This window comes from Armigeres subalbatus, chromosome 2 (genome assembly GCF_024139115.2).
Source record: "Armigeres subalbatus isolate Guangzhou_Male chromosome 2, GZ_Asu_2, whole genome shotgun sequence".
NCBI classification, from domain to species: Eukaryota; Metazoa; Arthropoda; class Insecta; order Diptera; family Culicidae; genus Armigeres; species Armigeres subalbatus.
The window spans coordinates 25,276,578-25,300,521 of NC_085140.1; the positions used below are offsets into that span (position 1 = coordinate 25,276,578).

Below are 23,944 nucleotides of genomic sequence, written 5' to 3' on the forward strand. Positions count from 1 at the left end.
CGAGGCGGCTCTGTCCCAGTGTGGGGATGTAATGCCAATAATAAGAAGAAGAAGAAGAAGATATCGACATTGTTGTTTCATAAGGGCGAAAGTCGCAAACGTAAACATTGACTTCTTCTGCTGATTTCAGGAAGATTAAAGACTCCTGGCGATATTTTCAACTTCTGTTTGATAGAAAGCGCGGAGCGCCACCAGTTCCAAGTGGTTGTTAGCTGGGAGCGGTCCTCGTTGTTGAGAAATTTGCTGGAAAAGGCATTGTTAGCGAGTATGTATTTGCCCGGGTTGAAGCAAAAAAGAAGATGACTCCTTCTTTAAGAACACGCATTTGCACGAAATAAGGCAAATGAGTAGATGACTCCTTCTTTCAAAGTACGCATTTACCCGGAATAAGGCAAAAGAAATATGACTTTAAGAATTGTCACACACACACTTTCACTCCTGCACTGCTCACAACATGCCGTAGAAACAAAAAAATACTGCGGCGCGCTTTGTAAATTTTTCAAGCGAACAAAGATCATGCAAAAAGTACAACAAAAGTCGAACATTTTAAACGTGAAAATGTTGTGAAAACTGCCAAGCATTATTTGGTTTACCCAGCTCTATTGTACACAAAGGTGATTGTAATTCCAAAGCCACGAAGCAACCCATAAGCAGGATCAGAAGCAGCACGGCGAACCACGGAACATATGCCAATATTTATTAGTCTAAGTTTGAAGACTAAGGACAACTCTTTGTATAACATATATCAGATTAAACTGTACTTTTTTGTATTTTTATCCCGAGCCACTGTTTTCATCGCCACCCGTTAGGAGAAAAAGTAAATCACTCCTTAAAATACGCATATGCCCAGAAAAAGGCAGTAATACAGATGTAAATTGAGCCTTCTTCTAGAGTTTTTATAATTCTTTTAATTTTTATGCCAAATGGTCGTTATGCCAAATAACCCAAACATCATTTAGACTAGTTTTCTTTATTATGCCAAACGGTCGTTATGCCAAATGGTCTTTATGCCAAATGGCCCCTGGCTACTCAACTCGTTATGCCAAATGGCATTATGCCAAACGGACTTATGCCAAATGGAATTATTTCATTTGGGGTAGCCCCGTGTCTGACAAATCGAGCTGTATGAAGTAACGGCTACCTGCTAACTCTGCTAATGTCGTCTGGATGTGGGGACGACTATCGGTACTGCCCGGTCGCAAAACCGAAAAAGAAGCCGTTATCTTCTAGTCTCTAAAATTCCGCCTCTAATTTCGGAACTGCAGCATAGGCCACGGCTCGCTTCGAACAGTACACTGGACGTGCTTCAGGTTTGACGTACAACTCCCTTTCATTTTGGTGCACCGACCAAGGGTGCTCTGGAACACTTCAGGAAATTGTTGCTTGAGTTGCTCTACAGTTTCGTTGGATCGTTTGAAAATCACACCTACGAGGCTGCTTATCGGTACCTATACAAGATCCAATAGATTCAAAGTTTCTATACCGAGCACTTTCATTTGCGGTCGCTGCCTTGTCTACTTCAAGTTAATATCTGCGTCTCGGGATGATTGAAGTCCACAAATGAACCACAAGGCTTTGAATTGATCCCATGAGATCTTCAAGAGTTGGAATGCTTCGCAATACTTATTAATCATCGCAGCCGATGACGTCAGATCGTCTGCTTTATTTAATTCTTAAAATATTGCAAGCATTGATACCAGGCGTCCACTTGTTCGGGAATAATTTCGTATGTTTACATTATGTAGGGTAATTTAGTTGTAAATGACTCCTAATGATGCATAAGCCTATTTATTGTTGACACTAAAAGCCAACATTCGATAATAATGGTAAATAATCCCATTTACAAACATCAGATGCAATCAACATTCTTAGAATCGTTACATAAATATTCCAAGTTGTTGAAACAACTGATATACGAATGCAAAAATGGTACTTGGCTTAGAAACCTCGCGGTTAATAACTGTCGATGTGTTGCATGAGCACTAAGCAGCGAGGCGGCAATGTCACAGTGGGGCATGTAATGCCAAGAAGAAAAAGAAGAATACTGTCATAAATATGCTATTATCCCTACGAAAGACATGCATGGTTCTTTTTTGATGATAATCATGACAATAGCGATTCTCGTAATTCTTATAACACTCGCCAAAAAAAATCGAAGTTATCTTTTGAATGATTTCTGCAAAAGAAGACGCCAGTTTGTCTGTGTCTGGCTTATCCACGAGAGCATGAACCATTTTCGCCCTCGATGGTGGTAATAATAGAACTACTGCACGTACGGAAATCCAACACTATTCACATTCCAAAGGTTGCACCTCGAATCGTACTAATTGATCAAATTTTCAGTTCTTTTGCCTTCGGTGCACTTTGATCGAAGTATAATAGAAGGCGCAAATGTTGTTGGTTATAACCGGATAAAACATCCGACCCGGCAACAACAATAATAACCATATCGTCAAACAATTTGAAATGTTTTTCACTCGGCTCCACCCAAACGAAATGCTTCGTACCTACGTCAGCAGTGTCCAGGTTCTATATGTATGGGTCGCTCTGGTAAATAGATCATGGAAGATTATCGAGCAAATATATAGCGCTAAGGTTTTGTTTACAAACTGGTCTTGCAAAGCAAACTTCTTAATTATCACCGCCTCTATTAGCTTTTGGCTACCTAGCGAACTTACGCCGAATCGCAGATTAAATTAATTTACTTCGAGACTGCGATGTAAAATGACATGAGAAATATGTAGAACATCCGACATCATAATCACTTTATGAGTGGTGCTCCTTTTGCATCGAATTGCTTACTCGGCATTTTCGCCAGCGCTCTTCCTTATCATTGTTTACATCTGAGGCAGACCCCCCGTGGCAGTGAAAACATCATCAGGTGAACCACTACCAGCAATGAACGACTATTCTGTATGCACAAAGACTCTGAGTGAAGCTTAGAGCAAGCACGTTGATCACCTCGTTTGTTTACAATCCATCTTATATCACAATTGCGTAAGGATAACGTTGAACATTGTACTCACCTGCAAAGCGAATTTTGATCAGATCCAACGGGTGCAGTAACAGTGTGGAGGTCACACCGCCGGAAACTCCGGCCATCAGATGTTCGTATTTGACGTGGGACATCCAACTCAGTTTGCCACCACCGGCACCGGCCGGTGCCGTGGGAGCTTTCAGGGCCGATGCCATCTCTCCTGGTGGCGACGACGAAGGCGACTTTGACGGTTTGGTCTGCTGTTGCTGCTTATCGTTTGGCGCAATTTTGCCGTATGTTCTAACGGGTCGGCAAGACGGGTGCGAATATGTCTGGTCTGGTCCGGTCCGGTCACTGGTTTCTTCGTTACTCTCGCTGCTGCCCCGTTACAAGCACGACTAGACTACAGAGATGCTCGTTCAGTGTTCTTCTGGTAAATATGCTGCGCTGTAGATTTGACTTGTGCGATTGGGTGGTTTACTCTTGCTCCACCTTTGTCCGACTGGATGAACTGGTGATTTCGTGATGTGATGCTCTCGGTGTGCGTGATTTGTGTTGATGTGGGTTTTGAATTCTGCGTTTTTCGTCACGAAGAGTAAGAAATAAACAGAAATGGTTTGATTACGCTTAGTTATGCCATAGAGCTTGACTAGATTAAAACAGCGTGGCCTAATTTGTTGCCGACGAATGCGATAGAGGAAACGATGGGTATGACGAATACAAACTACCAATTCTACCTGTTGGGTAGGTTTCAGTTCAAGGGTATTGACTACCTCTATTTTGATTATTTCTTATACGATGGAAAGTTACACTCACAACAAAACGCAAGAGCTTGGAAAATCCCCAGAAGGAATACCCCGAAAGAAAATGAAAAACTTGTAAAACAGGAAAGCGTGATATCTCCGAAGTATAGAAACTCCATTGTTTCGGTTAGGAAAATAATTTCTACTGACATAATTAGAGTTGATTACCTTTATATTTGCGAAAACAGATTAATTCACCTATCATTCGTGGTCCTTTGCTCGTTCCATAAAAATCAAAATCAAAGATGCCTGAGAAGAGTCAAAGATATCAAGTCTGATCGTTTCAAAATAACATTTATATGTGCAATGCAACTATGTTACCATGCTTGAAATTGATCGAAATTTTGTGAATAATTGTCGGGTATCGAAGTTGTTGAAAGGAATATTTTTCTAGTTTAACTCTTTCGATTATAAACACTGGTATTCCGTTAATAAGCCATTTTTGAAACAACGACCCATCCTGCTGACACCAAATTTGAATTTCGAGTTGCTATCAGCTAGATGTTAGACTTTGTACATTTTTGTTCATAGAACAAATTACAAATGCTTATCTGACTGATACCAACCTTCCTGTTACAAGGTCAGGCCCAATAACAAATGTGTTTACTTTTTTCAGCAATTTCTGCGCAAAATTTCATCATTAAACGGCATTCGATGCCATTGACTAAGGTCAGCTTTGTGCGGAATCATCCATTCACGTGAACGCCCACAATTAAAAATAACGAAAAATCTGTTGCTAACGTGTATTTTTGAATGGATGCATGCACGAGGTCTGACGATAGCACCGCAACCGAATTGGAAGCTAGGAGGGATATGAGAATGTGAACAACAGGAGAAAAAAACGCCGGACGATATCTGTGAGCGGCTAATGAAAGTGTGCAATCATCGTGAATTCCGGTTGTGAACCGGTTATTCGCACATCCTGGCACGATGTTACTACCGTGAACGTACCATTTTGCGGCTGCTGGGTACTTCTTTTTGGTTGGAAATGCTTAAATTAGTTGAAAACTCTCAATAAACTCTAGGAATCGCTTATAGTGAGTAGTTGCTGTGCGTTATTATTTTTGAAATACTACAATGCGTTGTCTCGAAAGGCAAAAGTGGTAGAATTAGATGCAATGACGGTAACAAAAAAGCGTAATGAGGATAAAACAACGCAATTGAGGATAAATAAATTAGGTTGATCATGTCTGCGTTAAACTAGATTGATGAATTTCAAATTGTTCTACTTTCTTGTCAGCTATTTCTACAAGGACATTTAGTCTCAAATTTGCTTCTTTTTTTTTGTATATCAGTTATGTCTTTATGGTCGATAAAAAAACGACACTTTATTGAGCCGTTCTTACTAACAAACTGAAAAAAAAACTTTTGAGCTACATTGGATTATTGCGTTTCGACACACTACTTTAAAAGAGCGAAGTCACTATTGACAGGTTAGCGTGGGGATTATTGAGTTTTAATTGACATTAACTAAGTTTTACGGGTTTTCATTCACTGGCAGCACTAAGTCTCGAGCAAGCATCGAATCATGACCATGTTTTGGTTTTAAGATGTGTGTCCCATTTATAACCATAGACCAAGATTTGTGATGAATTCCTGCACGAAAGACAAGTAAAAATATCAGATAGATATTTACCGACTAAAGAAAAATTTGATTCGTTGGATTTGGATAAAGTGCAATGCAAACAATTTTCAAAAAAATGTTTCATTTAAATATTCGAATGATCTCATCCAATTTCGGAATTACAGCAACACAAAAATTAAACCCCGTGATCGAACATCTGTCATTAGTTACTGCAGAATATAGAATGTAGAAAAAAAAACTTTCACTCGAGCGTGCGCCCGACGACGGCATCATCAGATTCACTCACCTCAACCAACCAACCCAATCAACACAAAAGTGCGACCAACCTTAGCAACAATTTTTGTCGGACACTCGTTCCGTTCAAAATCTAAATATAGGACAAAAACAAGTGTATTGATTGTTTTTCAGTTGCTGAGTAGAATACAATGAATATACTTTCATCATTATTTTGAATGAATTTAACTGCATTTGAGCTTTGATAATGACGACAAAATTGGTGACGTATTTATGAGGCTAATATTCTGAAGCCATAATGCTCAACGCAAGGTCCCGTCTAGGTTATCAGGTTGTAGCTTACTGATGTCGCCATTAATCACATAACAAGCTCAATTAAACGTCAACATTCGCTCTTTCAATCATTATGTTATCTTTGTAGCATGTCATATTTTATTATTACTATTGCTGATACCTATGAGCAATTACACAGATAATAACTGGAGTGGTACATATTTGAATACGAACATAGCTTATATTCAAAAAAATAGCTTTCGTATGAAGGAATATGGGTAAAACTTACTATTGCCTTGTTTTTCTCGTATCTTAACGTGCACTGCTAACTCCCATGAGGATCGGATTTATCTATACAAATTAACATGTTTTATCCCAGGGTGTCTTAAAATTGGATTTGAATATTTTTTGCCTTCCTCGTATACAAAGTATACGTAAAGGCTATATGTTCGCTCAAAAACTTTTTATAGGAGGCTCGGAGATCCATAGTGTTATATACTCATCGACTCAGCTCGACGAATTGAGGTGATGTCTGTGTGTGTATGTGTGCCCCATATACAGATGTGCTCGACTTGCGGTTAGCGGCAGAATGGCTTTATAATAATGAGAGATTGTAAACAGCAGGTCTGTTAGCGATCGATGTCGTCCAAAATAGTGACTTTAGTGACCCAAGCTGACGAAAAAAGGGACCAAATAGTGACTGTCAGTTTCAGTTTCAAGTTCGATGAGACGAAATCAAGCGTTTTTGGAAAAAATTTTTTTTGCAATTTGTGGCGGAAAACGTCTTTCACTCACCACTTTTTCTCGGCGATTTCTCGGTGAAAATATCCGTAAATGAGCATTCTCTTCTCGTAAGAAGGAGTGAAAATTGCGATCACTGGAATGGCTGAACACCTACTTAAGAAAGATTATCTACTATACGATTTGTCATAGAGAAATTTTTGAAATTTTTAGTGCGACAGGAAAACGTTTTGGTAAAAAAAGAATAAAAAATTATGAAGATTTATGTACAACGAGCCTGGGATTGAACGCTCGACCTCCGGCTTTTATGAGACCCATGTTCTCTGAACTTTTATTTTTTTTTTCTTTTCAAAATACGTAGATTTTCCAACTTGCTGTGCGTATTCATGAACGATTTTGATTATGGAATTCGACAGCGCACGCAATCTCCAAAATTGGGGAGACTAGATTTCCTTTCTATGATATCTACTCAATTAATATTTTTGAGCAAACTGTACATAGCATCTGTCAAATCTACAACAAATAGCCGCTTTAGAATAATTTATATTTTCTTAAGTTTTTCGTCAAACTTTTGTATGGATGACTAATGAGGAATCAAGTCTTCTTATATTGAGGCAACAACGTAAAATCCAAATATCCTGAAATTGTGTTGGAATGTTGGCATTTTATCAGTGAAGATCATTTAGCATATGTATGGCTTTTGCAGTGAAAAATGATAGTATTCGGCTATTATATGGAGAAGTTTTTGCGAGGCCAGTTTAAAACATCTTTAGGGGGGACAAAACACAGTAAATGATAGAGTAAATAAGGTTGTCAATCAAAAAAATAATTCGCGATAACGACCATTTGTCTAGAGGATCTATATAAAATACGCTATAACAATAATACTTCAGTTCTGGGTGAAACAGGGAGAATCAAATCTCCCAAGAGGTGAAGTGTCCCAAGATATAAAGTCTCTCCACCCCCACTGTAAAAAGCTTGAGTTTGAAAAAATCCAAATATTAGCCGGTCTCCTGCTTGCATGACATTATACCAATTTATAAATTGTGATGTAATACACCTTTAATTAGCTACTGGTGAAATCCCAATAAGAGCAGCGAGTTAAATGGCTGGCGAATTTTCAGAGCGATCATTTTTTCAAGATTCGTAATTTCATTTCCGTCATGAACAAAGCATCATCCGACGGATTCATAAAGCTTTATAAAAAAATTAGTGAATAGTTGGGAAATAGTTGAAAATAGTGACTTTTTGTGAGAAAAGTGACTCTAGTGTTAAGCAACTTATTTTGAGCTTTTAGTGGAATGACTTCACTTGTCATGAGATGAGTTTGTACCATCCTATTTAATTCCACCACTTGATTGTACCTAGACAAATATGTATTTCGACCTCCACAGATGACCTTACTGTTACGTATCTGTCTAGGTACGATCAAGTGGAGGAATTAAATGGGATGGTACAAACTCGTCTCATGACAAGTGACAAGTGGTCGAAAAAAGAGACTTTTTAGTGTCTCGCCCGAAAAAAAGTGACCAAGTCACTAAAAAGTGACCCGCTACCAGGCCTGGTAGCGATCAATGTCGGTAAAAAAATGACTTTAATGACCAACACTGACGGTAAAAGAAACTAAAAAGCGACTTTCAGGATCAGAAAAAGTGATTCAATAGCGACTTCTAGTTTCAGCTGCGAAAAAGAGATAAAAATCTGTTATTATATGATTATAATAACTAGACCGTGTGTTAAAAGATGTAACACAAAATTATGTTAATTAACAACAATTTTTAATAGAGTTTTATAGCATTGCTTAAACTTATTCATAAAACTACAGTTTGCATGTGGTAATGACACTCTTTTTTTCAATTCCTAGACTTAAACATTTTTCAACGTACAAAGCTTATAAAGCTGTGGTAGTACCTTTGGTTCAAAAAACTGCAACAAGGTAAAATTGTAACTTTTTTTGGAAATAAGTTATTTTGTAGAAAACTTTGAATATACTTTCCACTGAAAAGTATTTGTATCACATTATAAAAACGTGAAACATATTATGAGCATAAATAAACTGCTTGAGCTACCATAGAAGACATAGACAATGCGGTTTAATAAAATATTTTAATGCAGTTTTGAGATTTTGAAGCCGAAGAAAATTCTAGTAACTTATTTGAATAGGCGTGACTGATTCTGACTGAGTTTTGAAATGGCGATTCTGTTTTTAATTCAAACTGTTTTGGTCAACTAATGTACCTTACAGAAAGAGTTGGTTGCAATCTATCTAACTAACGTCAGTTGCACGAAGTATGCTGAATAGAGAGAGTGTGAATCACTTCAAATTTCAAGGCCAAATACAGTTACGTCTATTTGAAAAACGTTTTTGTATCTTCGGTAACATTACTAGAAATCCAAGAATTCTAACATTGATTTTGTAAATGACTTGTTTGTCAGACAATCTCGAGTTCAAGGGGCAAAAATCGATTCACATTAGTGACAAATTCATTCACCACCACATTAATTTTATATTTTTTGTGACGATTTTAAATTATATTATTTCAACTAGAAAGTTTTAAATAAAACCGGATGATTTTTGACTGTTTTTATAACGCGAATTTCTACGAATTTCGCTCCAGTCGTTTTTACGCGGCTTATATTTTAACGATAGATTACAAAGTTTTTATAGGTATGGCTATCAATCATCTACGTAAAAACAAAAAAATCATTGTAAAAAACCTAAAACGTAAAACTCGTATGAATTGACTCTAAAAATATTTGGGTATTATACAAAAGAATCTAACTATGTAGTCAAATATTCATTGTTTCATCCTTAAGAAAGTCATAGGCGCATTTACTGAAACTTAAATTGTTCATTTTATGTACTACTTCTTGGAGTTCTGAAATAACACTTTTAAGTTGCAAGTAGAAATTTGACGAGAATCGACAAATTACGATATCTTAAATAATTGATAATCGGAAACTTGGAAAAACTTCATAAATAAAATTCCGTTTAGATTTGAGCTGAACATGACTCATATTCCAAAAACTGGTGTTTTCCGTTTCTTCGGTTTTGCGTACTGAGGATCAAGTTTACAAAATAATGCAAGATCTATTGGAAATAATTACACGCATAAAGCCAAGGTAGCCATTTCAAAGCCAGTATTCGGAACTTGCTTCATAACGGTATTATTGATCACAAAATCTATCAAGTTTTGTACAATAATCGAAATTCTAACATATTAAACAAAACTATTATGACGTTTAACTTGCATCGGACTTATATTAATTCAGCAGAACGTAAATCAATACCGAAGACCCAAGTAAATAACATGCTCAAGGTTAAAACTGCCTTAACAAGAAGTTCTTCAGAATACCAAACGGAAATCAAATTTAAAATTATTTAAATCCTTAAAAGTTCACTAATCTTCTGATTAGGATCTTCAAACAACGTGCAATTCCACATCTAGAATCATCATTAGAAAAGAATTCAGCTAATTATCAAGTATAAAGCAAAGCGGGTATTTGGAAGAAGGGGGGACTCTTATTTTTATGCTCCACGCAGAAAAAAATCTTACTATGAGAGTATTAGTGTATTCCATTCCAGTATCATACACAGATACAAATTACATCATTTTGAATCAGAAATAAATGTTTGTGGAATAAACTTTATGTTAAATTGATGATGTATTTGAGTCGAACATATTTCTTATAAAAATAGCTGAAATGCATGTTTGTTTTAAATGATCTTTAGTTTGAACAACTACCCGCTCACTGTTTGTTCAATCGTTGTTTATTGTTGCGACAGGAAGCGCAACGATTGAAAATGTCCTATAACAAAGCTCTAGTTAGAGCTTGATGTAGTTAGTTTAGTATTCTTGTATGTACTTTGTTTGTACTTATACGTTTGTAGTTTTTCCTTATTCTATGTAATTGGATTCAAACATCCCTAGACTATGAATACAGATGGCCCAAAATTCTTCTATCTGAAAGGTTACAACAAATTATAACAAATTTAATATTTAATCCACTATAGAATACAATGATTTCATTCCTCAAATATAGCTTGTTATCGTGTGAGAACTATCATAAACATTTGGATGTCATTCAAGTACAACCAGAGGCGCATCCACGTTCCAAGTCGTGGGTAGGACAAATAGGAAAAATGTCAATTTGCGCAACAGTTCTGATGTTGTGAAATCCATGCTGTTGCGACAGGTGATGAGATTTCGGACCATCCGTTTAGCAAAACTCTTCTTCTGTTGACTTGAGTTTGCTTATAGCTGTAAATTCATTTATTTTATTTTTTTTTTTTAGTTTTAGGTTACATTTTTCATAGGTTTAAGTTTTAGCACATAGTTCATAGGCTCAATAAATTCAACTAGCCGTAAACATTAGTAATTAGCATATAAATCTATGTCTTACATTTTTAGTCTTTTTGCGTCACAATTCCTGTCCAACAAGTGTTTTTCGTGTATTTTTGTCACAAATTGTGTCCAACAAAGTAATTTCACCGTTTTGTCTTTCTACGTCTGCTGTCTAACAATGCTGAATTCTATACTGTTTACGTGTTTCTGCTATTCTTCATATCTGCGGCGACGGTTGTCGACACTCATCAGTTGGTACTTCTGGCCCCACAGAGACATTTTTTGGGTGATAGGGGCCCTCCTTAGCCGTGTGGTAAGACGCGCGGCTACAAAGCAAGACCATGCTGAGGGTGGCTGGGTTCGATTCCCGGTGCCGGTCTAGGCAATTTTCGGATTGGAAATTGGCTCGACTTCCCTGGGCATAAAAGTATCATCGTGTTAGCCTCATGATATACGAATGCAAAAATGGTAACCTGGCTTAGAAACCTCGCAGTTAATAACTGTGGAAGTGCTTAATGAACACTAAGCTGCGAGGCGGCTCTGTCCCAGTGTGGGGACGTAATGCCAATAAGAAGAAGAAGAAGGGTACCGTCCTGAACATTCCCCGACCCGTATTGCTCCGTGTCCTCACGAGCAGTATCCGCCATTTCAAGGACGGCCAATTTCACAACTGGACGCCGTAGAATGCGTGTAGATGTCTTGATGCTGGCACTTTGACATCTGCCATCCCGGTCAGGGAACACAAACAGAATTCGACCTCTACTCCACCAATTCCGAGGTAGGTCATCTACGAACATCACCAAATCGCCGGCCCTGCGGATCATTCCGTCCGCTTGGTAATGGTGAAAAGTTAATATTCCCTTATCCAGCGCGTCCAAAACTAGTCCAAGAGCCGCTGGTATAAGAACCAGTTGGAACGCAATGACAGCTTATCGTTGATCAGTTCGGATGAAGGTTGATTCACTCCGCTAGTGCTTAACAAGAGGAAACACTTAGCGTCAGCGTTTCGTGGTCTTCAGTCTCGTGGGTCATGTAGGTAATGGTCTCGAGTTCACTACAAATTCTGCTTCGACCAGCAATGCAACCAAAGTTGCTTCGTGAGGCTTACGCTGAACAGACAGCGCAGCTAAAGCACATTTACGGACCGAACCATACGTTCCCAATGCCCCCATGTGCGGTGAACCGCCATTCAGTCGTAGGTGAACGTTGAGGCCAAATCGTTTTCAATACCTTTTATCTGATCTCTTAATTCGCCGTTGACTTCGACAAAGTTGGTTCCTCGATCACTATATATCTCCGAAGGTGCCCCTCTCCGTGCTATAAATCTCCGAATCGTAATTTTATAACATTCTGTTGTCATGCTTGTAACAAGCTCGAGATGTATTGCTCTGATCGTCAAGCAAGTGAAGAGCGCGACCCACCGCTTGACCTCCTGTCTGCCTTGTACGATTAACAGCGGACCAAAGTAGTCGATTCCAACGAAACTGAACGGTCTCACGTAGGGAGTAGCTCAGGCAGCTGGTAAAGGTGCCATCCTTGGAGTCGCTGCTGGAGTCGCCTTGTACACCCTGCACCAATAACAGCGCTTCCGAGTCCTTCGAAATGCCGCCCTCATTTCCGACACGTGGAATTTCTGTCGCATTTCATTAACCGCTGTCTCTGAGTTGATATGGTTGAACCGCCTATGGTACGAATCAACAATCAATGAAGTTACAATATGGTCCTTTGGCAGCACTACGGGATACTTGTACTCGAAAGATGCTTCAGGATAGCCGGCAATCCGACCCTCCATTCGAACAACTCCGCGGTCGTCTAGAAAAGGCGATAACTTGTACAGTTTACTTGTCCTATCCAGGCATCGGCGTTGATGCGGAGGTAGCTGTTGATTTTAAATCCTCGTGGTTATCTATTCTCCAATGGTTTCGACCTGGGCTAATCTGCAAATTGTGCGCTCTGCATATTGAAGTTCGTCTCGAGAAAGTATTGGCGATGTATTAGTAATCTCATTGCGCCTCTTCCGCTTCAGTTGTTCGACAAATCGGTGAACGTATGCAACCGTTCGCAAACAGCGTTCCCACTTAGAAAATCTGGAGAACTGCACTATTTGTTCTTTTACGCTTGTTAGGTGAACGTGTACCGGGCGAAGTTCCTCTGTGGTATGACAAGGAAATGTTGTAGATTGGGGCCAGGAATCTGAAGTTTCGTACAAGAAGCTTGGACCCCGAAACCAACGGTGATGGATGTTGATTTGTAGGCCTTCCTTCCACTTGGTAGCATCATCAGCGACATTCAAGCGAGAGTGAACGTGATGCCATTCTACCACTTTCGATGAGTTCAGGATTTTCGACACTCGACACGATACGAATTGCCGGTATTTGCGTTGATCTAATTGCAACCAGGATAGAACAGTGGAAGAATCAGTCCAGAAGAGCCGTTGATGAATGCGAAGAGTATGGTTCTCTGCTAAAGACTTCGCCTGTCTGGATCCTAGCAATGCCGCTTGTAGCTCGAGACGGGGTATTGAATGAGGTTTTAACGGCGACACTTTAGTTTTAGAAGACACCAGAACACAGCGCACTTGGCTTTGATCTACGATCCGGAAGTATGCCGCAGCCACATATGCTTCCTCGCTTCGCTAGCATCGACAAAAACATGTCGTTCCAGAGTATTGAAGCTTTCTGGGAGATATCCCAGGAAGTAGCATCTTGGTATGCGAATTGCGTCCAGTTGTCCTAACAGACGGATCCACCGATGCCATTCCTGGAAAATTTCGTTTAATATTTCTCCGTCCCAATCGATTTTTGCACGCCACACGTTTTGTATGAGAATTTACCCGTGCACTACAACAAGCGACACCAGTTTAAGGGGATCAAAAAATGCTCATGACCACTCTGAGTAATTGCCGTTTTGTGGGTATACGCTGTTCCTGAATTAATGGCATCAACTCCTCCCGGAAAAGAATATTGAAAGCGAATTCATCTGAATCAGGATACCAACTCATTCCTAGAACACGTTCTGAAGGTGAAGATGTATGCGCTTTGAAGCACTTCACTGTTTCTTCCGTGGATTCCCCGACCCGTGATAGAACTTTTTTAGAGCTAGACATCCAGTTTCGTAGGTGAAACCCAGCTTTTGCATGGACCATCTTTACCTGCAAAGCCAGATTAATGGCCTCTTCTGGAGTGTCTAGGCTGTCCAAGTAATCGTCCACGTAGTGGTTGTGGATGATAGCGGCAGCTGCTTTAGGGAACTCGGACTCGAAATCTTTAGCATTTCGATTCTTAATGAACTGCGCGGCAGAGGGCGAGCATGTCACACCAAACGTCGCGACATCCATGACGTACGTATCCGGTGATTTGGAGGGGTCGCTCCGGAACAAGAACCGTTGTGCTTGCCGGTCTTCTGGTCTTATCTGGAACTGATGAAACATTTGTTGTATATCACCACTAATGGCGACTTGCCGTTGTCGGTATCTGGAGAGAACTGATGGAAGGGACGTCAGCAAATCTGGCCCTGCGAGTAAAACGGAATTTAGCGATTGACCCCGTACCGTCGCAGCTGCGTCCCAGATCATGCGGACTTTCCCTGGTTTTCTAGGATGTACCACTACCCCTAGTGGAAGATACCACACCCTTTTAGGATCCGATGAATACAATTCTTCATTCGTAATTTTGTGTGCGAATCCTTTCTCCTGATATTCATCCATTTGTTGCTTGAGATTTTCGAAAAGCTCAGGTTTCCGCATCAGCCGACGTTGTAAGGATCTCAAACGACTCTCTGCCATGGGCTTGCTGTCTGGAAAGTCGATGTAATCATGTTTCCACAATAGTCTTGTCTGAAATCTTCCGGATGGCAATCGCGAAGTAGTTTCTTCCAGAATTTCCAAAATTCTTTGAACGCATTTCATCGGAGCCTTCCAGCAATGGTGCTATGGCAACGCTAGATCAAGCAATTCATCGTCAGCACTGCGGACTTCTTGGTAGAGATGGATGTGACACTGTTTCATTGAGAAATCTTCGTCAGAAATGGGACCGTAAACAGTCCAACCCAGTCGAGTTTTTGCAGCAGCCGGTTGGCCTACCTTCCGGAATTTTAAGTGGAATTTTTAGAATCACGTTGTCCAAGACAATGAGGATAGTTGGAGTTGCGTTGCAATATCCTTCGATGGGTAGACCACGAAGATAAGGAAATCGATTAGGTAGCTGGTCAACTGACAAACTTCGCGAGGGATGGCGCAGCTTTTCGACGGTGTATGGCTTTCAGTACGTGTCGCTCATCAGCTCCACGGCCTGAGATTTCGAGACGTATTAGCTGAGAATTGTCCTCGGAACGTTCCACATCATTGGTCCACTGCAAACAAAGCGGATACACCTTGCCTGTCACTCCTAACTCACGAGCGACTGTCGCCTCGACCAGTGTTGATGAAGACCCTTCGTCCAAAAATGCAAAGGTGTGGATGGATCTATTGTTCCCGAAGAGCGTCACTGGGACGATGCGAAATAACGTAGCGACTTTCAGGGCGTTATGAACATTAATTCGTTTGTTCACTTTCGGAGACTCAATTGGTACGGCAGACTCTGGCTTGCCTGGATGCAATAGTTTGTGGTGCCGTTCTTCACATCCATCCATTCCACACATCATCGCCTTTACAAGGAAACTTCCCATGCGCCACTAGGCACCGTCTACATAAATAGTTCTCTTGCGTCCGCTTCCAACGATCCTCTAAATTGTAGTTTTTGAACACGCCACAATCCCGAACTTTGTGTCCAGGTTTGCAACAAATTGGGCACGGCTTCGGCTGGATATGCTTGTCTCCGCAATAGCTGGGTTGATGCTGTTTATTGGCAACCTCCGATGGATAACCGGTTGAATGGGTGTTAACGTACAACTTCTCTTTCGTCTTCTGTTTGCCGGAATAAGAACGAGGCTCTTCAAGCAGTGGAAAGGGTGTAACATCACTTTCAGCTACCACTAGTTGCGCCATGTAGTTCCCAAATACGCCTAGATCAACCACAGGACACTTTTGCTTTAAGAGGGCCCAATCTAGTTTCAAATTCGCCGGAAGTTTATTCACTAACTCTTGGATTAAAGCTGGGTTAGAGAAGTGGGCCTCCTGTCCAGCAGCGCGAAGATGACCGCAAAGATTCTGGCAGACAAGTCCAAAGATATTAAGGATTCTAGCTTATCTGGTTTTGGAGACGGTGTAGTACGATCTTTTTGCAATAGAGAATTGATGACTAGATCGGATCGTCCGTAGAGTGTATGCAACGTAGCAATGATCATGGGAACCGATGAGGGCTCCAACAGAAAACTACGTACTGCTTCTAGTGCATTTCCTTTAAGACTCCGTTGTAATCGCATCAAATTTTCCCCATGAGAGAAACCACATAACTGAGTCGTGTTCTGATAGCAACTTATGAACAACGGCCACTCGACTGGATCGCCCGAAAAGATGGGAAGTTCTCTGGAAACGATGTGTCTGGCAGCGATTTGTTGAGCAGTGGGAGCGTTAATCCAAGATGGAGTCATTGGTGCGGGGACAAACAAGTCACCGGGCGGAAGTATTGTCGATGCACCGTGGTTGACTGCAACTGATGATACAATGGGTAACGAATTGCTTTGGATTGTTCGCACATCGGACGGTATCGGCAAACCGGACGACGACGCAGGAAGGCAGTCAGCAAAATGCACGGAGGGGGCAGTTGTATTTCGAACGTATGGGGTACTTTTGTGTGTTGGTAGAAAAACAGATGGATTGTTTGGGGGGGGTCTGCATGGTTCGGTCGAGAAAATAGGAGTGTGTTGAATGAAAGATGACACTTTTGGTATGTCAAATGTTTCATTGTTTTGCAATGGTCTAGTTTGAAATGCAATCTGATCAGAGCACGTTTGACTCACCGAAGTAATTGCTCCAGTGGACGATTCAAGGCCAGACATCAACGGTGCTGAACTGGCGAGGATCTGCTGCTGCATTGTGCATTCCCCACGAACCTTGCTATGCTGCACCAAGGATTCACGCGCTGGTAACGAATGCTGGATAGTAGCACCCACAGAACCTGCATTCTGTTGAACAGGATGCAACTGTACTCCACAAAACTTACGTTGAATTTCCTGCAAATCCACCGCGTATCGAGCTTTCGGAAGAGGTTTCGGTGATGCTGGCGGATCCCAAGTTAGACTCCAGTCCAACAGATCTTTAACTTCAAGCAATGCTTGTTGTTGACAACTTGATTGCTGAGAATGCCACCTAGGTTCTTCTGACTGACTCGGATTGAGACCGAAGGTAAACTCCGCTTGTTTACCGGACATTGGTGTCGAATTTGCCGCTACTGTCGTGGGCACTGACTGTCTTGGCTTGTGGACTGTCCCTGTTTGTGATGATGGACCGGCGGGGATTTCATTGCACCCGATGCCAGAGCCGATGGGATCGTCCTGAAGCCACTGTTGAACTATCTGCACACCTGACAGCGAACGACGACTTCTTACACTGTTTACTTCTTCTTCTTCGTCTAACTGAGCCTGCATCAGTTCGAACTTTTTCGCTAGATACTCCTTCTCCCTTCTAAGCTTTTCTTCCGCAGCCTTCTCTTGGAGTGTATTCTCCTCTTCAAGACGCTGCATGTCTAGACGGATCTTTGCGCGAGCATTCGAGTTAGTCGATCTTCTTGAAAGCGATCGTGCCGGACGAACATTGCGTTCAAAACATTGAACACACATATCACACTGCCCATCAATTGAACGACCAACTGCAGCGCAGTCGTTATGCATACATTGCAAACACTCACGGCACCTTTTTATCATTTCTTCGGGGTTGAATGGTCGGCCGCACAAACAATTGTGTCTGTTTGCCATTGTGTTTAATAAAACCGCGTGGCGTGATGTAAAGCCTCCTAGAGCAACCCCGTCTTTGTAGATAAAAATCTAAAAGTTTTGTTGCGACAGGTGATGAGATTTCGGACCATCCGTTTAGCAAAACTCTTCTTCTGTTGAGTTGAGTTTGCTTTAGCTGTAAATTCATTTATTTTAATTAGTTTTAGGTTACATTTTGCATAGGTTTAGGTTTTAGCACATAGTTCATAGGCTCAATAAATTCAACTAGCCGTAAACATTAGTAATTAGCGTATAAATCTATGTCTTACATTTTTAGTCTTTTTGCGTCACAATTCCTGTCCAACAAGTGTTTTTCGTGTATTTTTGTCACAAATTGTGTCCAACAAAGTAATTTCACCGTTTTGTCTTTCTACGTCTGCTGTCTAACAATGCTGAATTCTATACTGTTTACGTGTTTCTGCTATTCTTCATATCTGCGGCGACGGTTGTCGACACTCATCAGTTGGTACTTCTGGCCCCACAGAGAAATTTTTGGGGTGATAGGGTACCGTCCTGAACACATGCACATAGGGGGAATGACGGCTTTGGCAGGTTTTGTAATTTCGCTCCAGTCGCCCCTATTACATATAAAAAATCGTAGAAATAAGAAAACCTGGGCTTCCTGACATTTCAGACATAATCTTCACATAATTTGTGAAATTTTCATCGATTTTCAGAACAAATATTGCTTCTTCAATAAGCATGATTGTACTAGTAGTTGGTCGGGGTTCAGCCAAACCGCACCAAACGGCTTTTAGACTGACTTGTGATATTTTGTTCGCAAAAGGGCTTCGTGGCCGTGCGGTTAGCGACGTCAATCGCCTAGACGCATGGGCTATGGGGCGAGGGTTCGATTCCCGCTCCGGTAAGAAGGAAACTTTTCGTGATCGAAAAATCCTCTACCGGTCCACTGGGTGTTATGTGTCCTGTCCGTTGTCTAGGTGTTAAGTATTCAGTCTGTACGACCTCTGGTCGAAGACGGTGTTCCTGTCTTTTTTTTTTTTTTTTTAAAGGAAAACGGAATGTATTTTATGTCAATTCCGTACATTTGTTGTAGGATATCCTCAGTTATGGCGTTGAACGATGTCCGATGTGGTTTGTGATTAATTAAATCTGTTACACGAAAACTTTGGCCAAAAAATGATTTGGCAGAACCCTGACCAGTTGATAGTGGCGCTTTTAATCAAAACGATGATCAATGTAGAATAAGGAGAAGAAAACTACTTCGACAATCTTTGCTGCAAGACGGATAGTAATGTATAGGAAGTCGACTAAATATTTCAGTTTTTGAAAGTACTTCAACAGGATTAAGGACAAGAATCGTGTTTCACTCCAACGCACTGTCGATGCGCATTAAGAAACGATAACGCACGCACTCAATATGTTCCACCTGATAAGCGATAGCGCATTCTATCACTTTTATACTGGTTTTGACTAGAGATGGGCAAAGCAGCTCATTGCAGTGAGCGGATCTGATCCGTTCAGCTCATTGAAAAGAGTCAGCTCTTCAGCTCTTTAATGCTACATACATTAAAAAATAATTAGTAATATTATTATTTTAATTTTAATTATTTTAATTATATATGAATTTTAATTATATAATATTTTAAAAATTTATGTCATTCATTTATTTATTCATTCATTCATCATTCATCTATTTACTTCACTTTGAAATTTTAAAATTTTCAAAATTTTTAGCTATAGTGGAGCAATAATTTCTATTGAAAAACCGACAATTTTAAACTAATAACATTTATTACGCTTTTTCTGACCGTCTAGTTTTGAAGTCTAGGAGTTCATTTATTTCTATACAAAAATTAACTGAACATTATTTTCTATTCATAATTTACATTTTGTTGATAACGTTTCTCAAATCGTTAATTTGAATAATTCAGTCCTAGTCTGCGATATGTATATTAACCAAATCACGTGTCATAAGTTTTCTTTTCATACTGGGTGTAGTAAATCAATGCCTTGTTTGCGCGCGCTTCTAACCATGCGTAGTTGAAATTTTCATACAAGCGATCCCATTCATCTATTTTGGTTCCCGAAATGCGAGAGAACTAAAAACAAGAGAGTAAAAAATACAGCTACAAACAAACAGAGAGCACATGTAGCAGTATGCTGGCGGGAAAACCCGTCGCAAGCAAAAGATCCGCTCCGTGCAAGACACAGGACACAGCTCCCAGTTCGGTTCGTTTGAACCACACGGTTCGCCAGAATCGGTCACGACTGATCCGAATCGAGATCCGTGTCGCCCGGATCTGAGCTGGTAGCGCAACTCTCGCTTCCATGTCACCAGCAATTGGCCCTTTGATGTTGCATGAAGAAGAAGAAGTAGAAAGATGACCATACGGAGAAGTTTTTAAAACTCTTCTCAAAAATTCTAAACGCAATTTAATTAAAAACGGTAAGCAGTACGGGGTTGGACTTTTCTTCTACTATATAATAAACACAATATTTCTATTAGAAATTTTATTTTCTAACATTACACTTAAAACACAGTATAAGAAAAGTTATTCCACCGATTTTCTGTGATATTTTCCTTTGTTCAACTGTCAAAACCAGGGTTCTTATGTATTCATCTTGGTCAAAACTAGGGATCCTACATTCAGAGATATGCGAAAGCGGCCATATTGAGCCAATCGAGCATTGAGAGCTGTCAGAATCTGAGCCAAATGAACATTGTTATTGTTGCGGATTGAAAGGTATTGCGATTGTAATGAAAAAGATTTTATGAAAAGTTTTGTCAAATAAACAATTTGTTTTACATTGGCAAGTTGAAGTAGTCTAGTTTATGCATGGTACCTTGATCATTTGTATTGCACCTTTAATTTAGTGAAAATGAACTGTTGGACGTTAGATAACACAATCAGAAAATGCCATTATACGCAAAGTCATGTTCGAGCTCCAACATTTTGTGCCACGGCAAGTGCTGGCAGCGCTTGTTTACGAAAATAACAGCGTTGCTAAATCGTCTGGAAAAGTATTCGCACATCTCTTAATATAGGATCCCTAGTCAAAACCACGGAAAATCTGTAAAATTATTGCTGTTGACAGTTCGGTGAATTTATCGATTTTATAGTGAAATCAGTAGTGATTCACTTTTAATCCAAATTTGTAAAACTGAACACGTGTACAGACAGTATTGCAACAAGAGCTTACTGTAAAACTGAACACTTAAATCATGATATCTCGCTTAACTTTTCAAAAGGTCCTAAGTAACATTTTTTTCATGAACTAATTTGAATAGCGCAATCAACAGAACAACATGAAAGCTTTTGATTGCGCTATTCAAATTAATTCATGAACAAAATGTTGCTTAGGACCTTTTGAAAAGTTAAGCGAGAATTGTCATGCACCGTTTGTTTAAATTTGGACTGAAGTTGCTTCGTGAAAGTAAATATTTTATGATATGCTCGGCATAATCATGGGTAGGACAATGGCTTGACTGTCCCACCATCCTGGCTTTAGTCTTGCTCTGAATACGGTTCCACCCAATAGCACAGTTGAATCTGATTGTCAATCTGCCTTCAATGCACTGCTGAATGAAGGGCAAAAATGGGGATACCAAGTTCATCTTCAATTCAGAAGATAAATCTGAATAGCACATTAGATATCATGGGTTTTTATAGTTTTTGAACAGGGTTAGAAAATCATCAGGATCTGTAATTCTTCTTTTTTATTGGCATTACATCCCCACACTGGGACAGAGCCTCGCAGCTTAGTGTTCATTGAGCACTTCCAGTTTTTAGCTGCGAGGTTTCTAAGCCAGGTTACAATTTTTGCATTCGTATATCACGAGGCTCAGAAGATTCTTCGGAACTCCACATTTTTTGGGATTTCCTCAGGAATTTCTTCGGTATATCCTCGTGATATTTTTTGTAAGTTTCCTAAGAAAATTCTTCTGAAGTTCTTCGACAAACTCTCCGAAATTTCCTCGGCAAGTTTTCAAAATTGCTTCGGTTTTCTTTAAGAAATTATCTTCAGTAAATTCTTTAAAATTTCCTTTGTAATTTCCTAGGAAAATTTTTCTATGATTTATAAGGAAACTCTTCGAAATTTGGTCGGGTAATTCTTCGGAATTTACTGAAGATGTTTTTGAGAGTTTCCTGGTAGAATTTTTAGAAATTTCCTCACTGCAATTCATTTGCAAAAAAAACTCTTCAAAACTTCGTGCGAAAATTCTAATCAATCTTCTAGGAAAATTCTCCGGAACGTTTTCAGAAAACTCAACAAACATTCCTTTCGAAATCCTACGGAACTTTTTATTGAAATTCTTCGGGATTCTCACAGGACACGATGCAAATGGGCGTTGCCGAGAGTAGTAATCCTTATGCTTTTATTATTCTTGCTAAGACTGGAAACAAGGATCCCACCATTTTTTTCGTTTCCTGATAGCATTCTAGAAAACTATTGCTTATAACACTATAATAACAAAACTCATTCAAAATATTTATCAAAAGGTTTCAAAGAAACCCAGAAGAGAAAATCTAAAAAGCCAATTTCAAAAATGACGAGTTGGCCAGTTTCTCACATAACTCCAAAAGTAAAGCAATTTTCGGGAGTTTTATTAGCTCTAACAGGAGATATATCCCTTATCTTTCTTCGCTGTTGAAACTGATCGATATTTTTCTGGAAAATATGCATTTTTCAGGGTTGGCCAAATTAGATACTAAGGTGAATGATTTGTTTATCGGCTTTATCGGTCAGTTCTACTCAAAGTATGAGTGAGTAGATAATCCAAAGATAATTGCAACTCAACAGATTGCAAGGGCGCAAACAAGTATGAAACGATAGAGTGTGAAAGGGAGGAAGGAAGACCTTATATTGAACAGCACACAATCGAAGCGTGAATCTTCTTGCCCAACGTCCTGGTTGTGGACGGCCACCGTGCCAAGACAGGCAAAAAGATTCAGGCAACGATCTCCAAATGTGCTGTTCTGTTTTACATTTAATTCTATCGACCGGCAGGTTTATGCAATTTACTGATTTCTGATCCTAAATAACGCACGCAGTCACGCTACTTCTGTGAATGATAAGCTTGTTTTTTCAAAGGTGTCAATAGTGTGAGTCAACGAAGGTTATAAGTACGAAAACTTAATAAAACAGTATCGATTGCATTATCAACGTGATTGGTTTGAAAATAAAAAAGTGCTCTTATTGTCTGAATAGCTGATTGTAAAAAAAAGGAGACAGCCATAGATAATTTGTTTTTGCTATTTACGATCTTATTTCTGCATTGACTTATCACTGTTGTTGCTTAAATGTAGCAAGTCATAAGGCACTGACTGACAGAACATTGCCAAAATCTCTTAATCAATAAAAAAAAACCTACCACTGCCGCCATCTAATCTATAGCACTCATGTTTTGATTTTTAGTTTTTTTGTTGGTATTTTAACCACTCCGAGCATTAAATTGATCTGTTGTAGTATTATGCATCTTATTAGTATTAGTCTTGTATCGCCTCAGAACAGCGTGCTACCATTAGGGTTACCGTCATTCAAGGAGCTAGACTTTACTAAGGTGGTAATAGCTCTACGTTTTTGACTAGGTGATTTTTCAAAACAAAAAAGGCACCGTAAAAACACATTCCTTGAACATATAGCGCAACAGGCAAAAACGAATTATGTACATACTACAAATGGAGAATTCTAGAAACAGAGATGAGCCAGCCTTGGGCTGCAAATCTCTTCAATAAATATAATAAAAATGACCTGAAAACATGTTATTTTCCTTCAGCCAAAACAATCTACCAGCTGACCTGCTAAAATCCCCGATAACAAACCCAAATCAATCAACATTTTTGCGACTCTAAATTGCTGACGAAATATGTGCAAAAATTTCGTAAACAACCTCGCCTTTCACCTCGTAAATCGATCGAGCCACACCATATCCAGCAGCGTGTACATACGAGCTTAGTTCCGCCATTCGAAGCCAGATGTCGCTTCGGACAATTGCACGCGCAATGTGCAGCTCGACCCAGCCTTCTCTGCGGTCGTCGTCATCTACTCTCCACCTCATCGTTTCCTCTAATATGCAAAATATTCGGTACCTAAATAGTTTGATTGCTCAACCAATCAAATCTCAGCTTTATTGCCTCAATGTGTTATT

General features: G+C 39.8%; 1 protein-coding gene across 2 annotated transcripts in view; it reads right to left on the reverse strand.

Moving 5' to 3' along the window:
* LOC134218283 (solute carrier family 25 member 32) overlaps positions 1–23,944 on the reverse strand; it is a 37,653-nt gene that overhangs the window by 12,735 nt on the left and 974 nt on the right. For both annotated transcript variants that reach the window (XR_009981298.1, XM_062697217.1), the window contains exon 2: positions 3,027–3,551. Coding sequence is in view for 1 of the 2 variants with exons in the window: in XM_062697217.1 (XP_062553201.1) it covers positions 3,027–3,192 (166 nt within the window). In the remaining variant the exon portion in view is untranslated. The remainder of the gene's footprint in view (positions 1–3,026; positions 3,552–23,944) is intronic.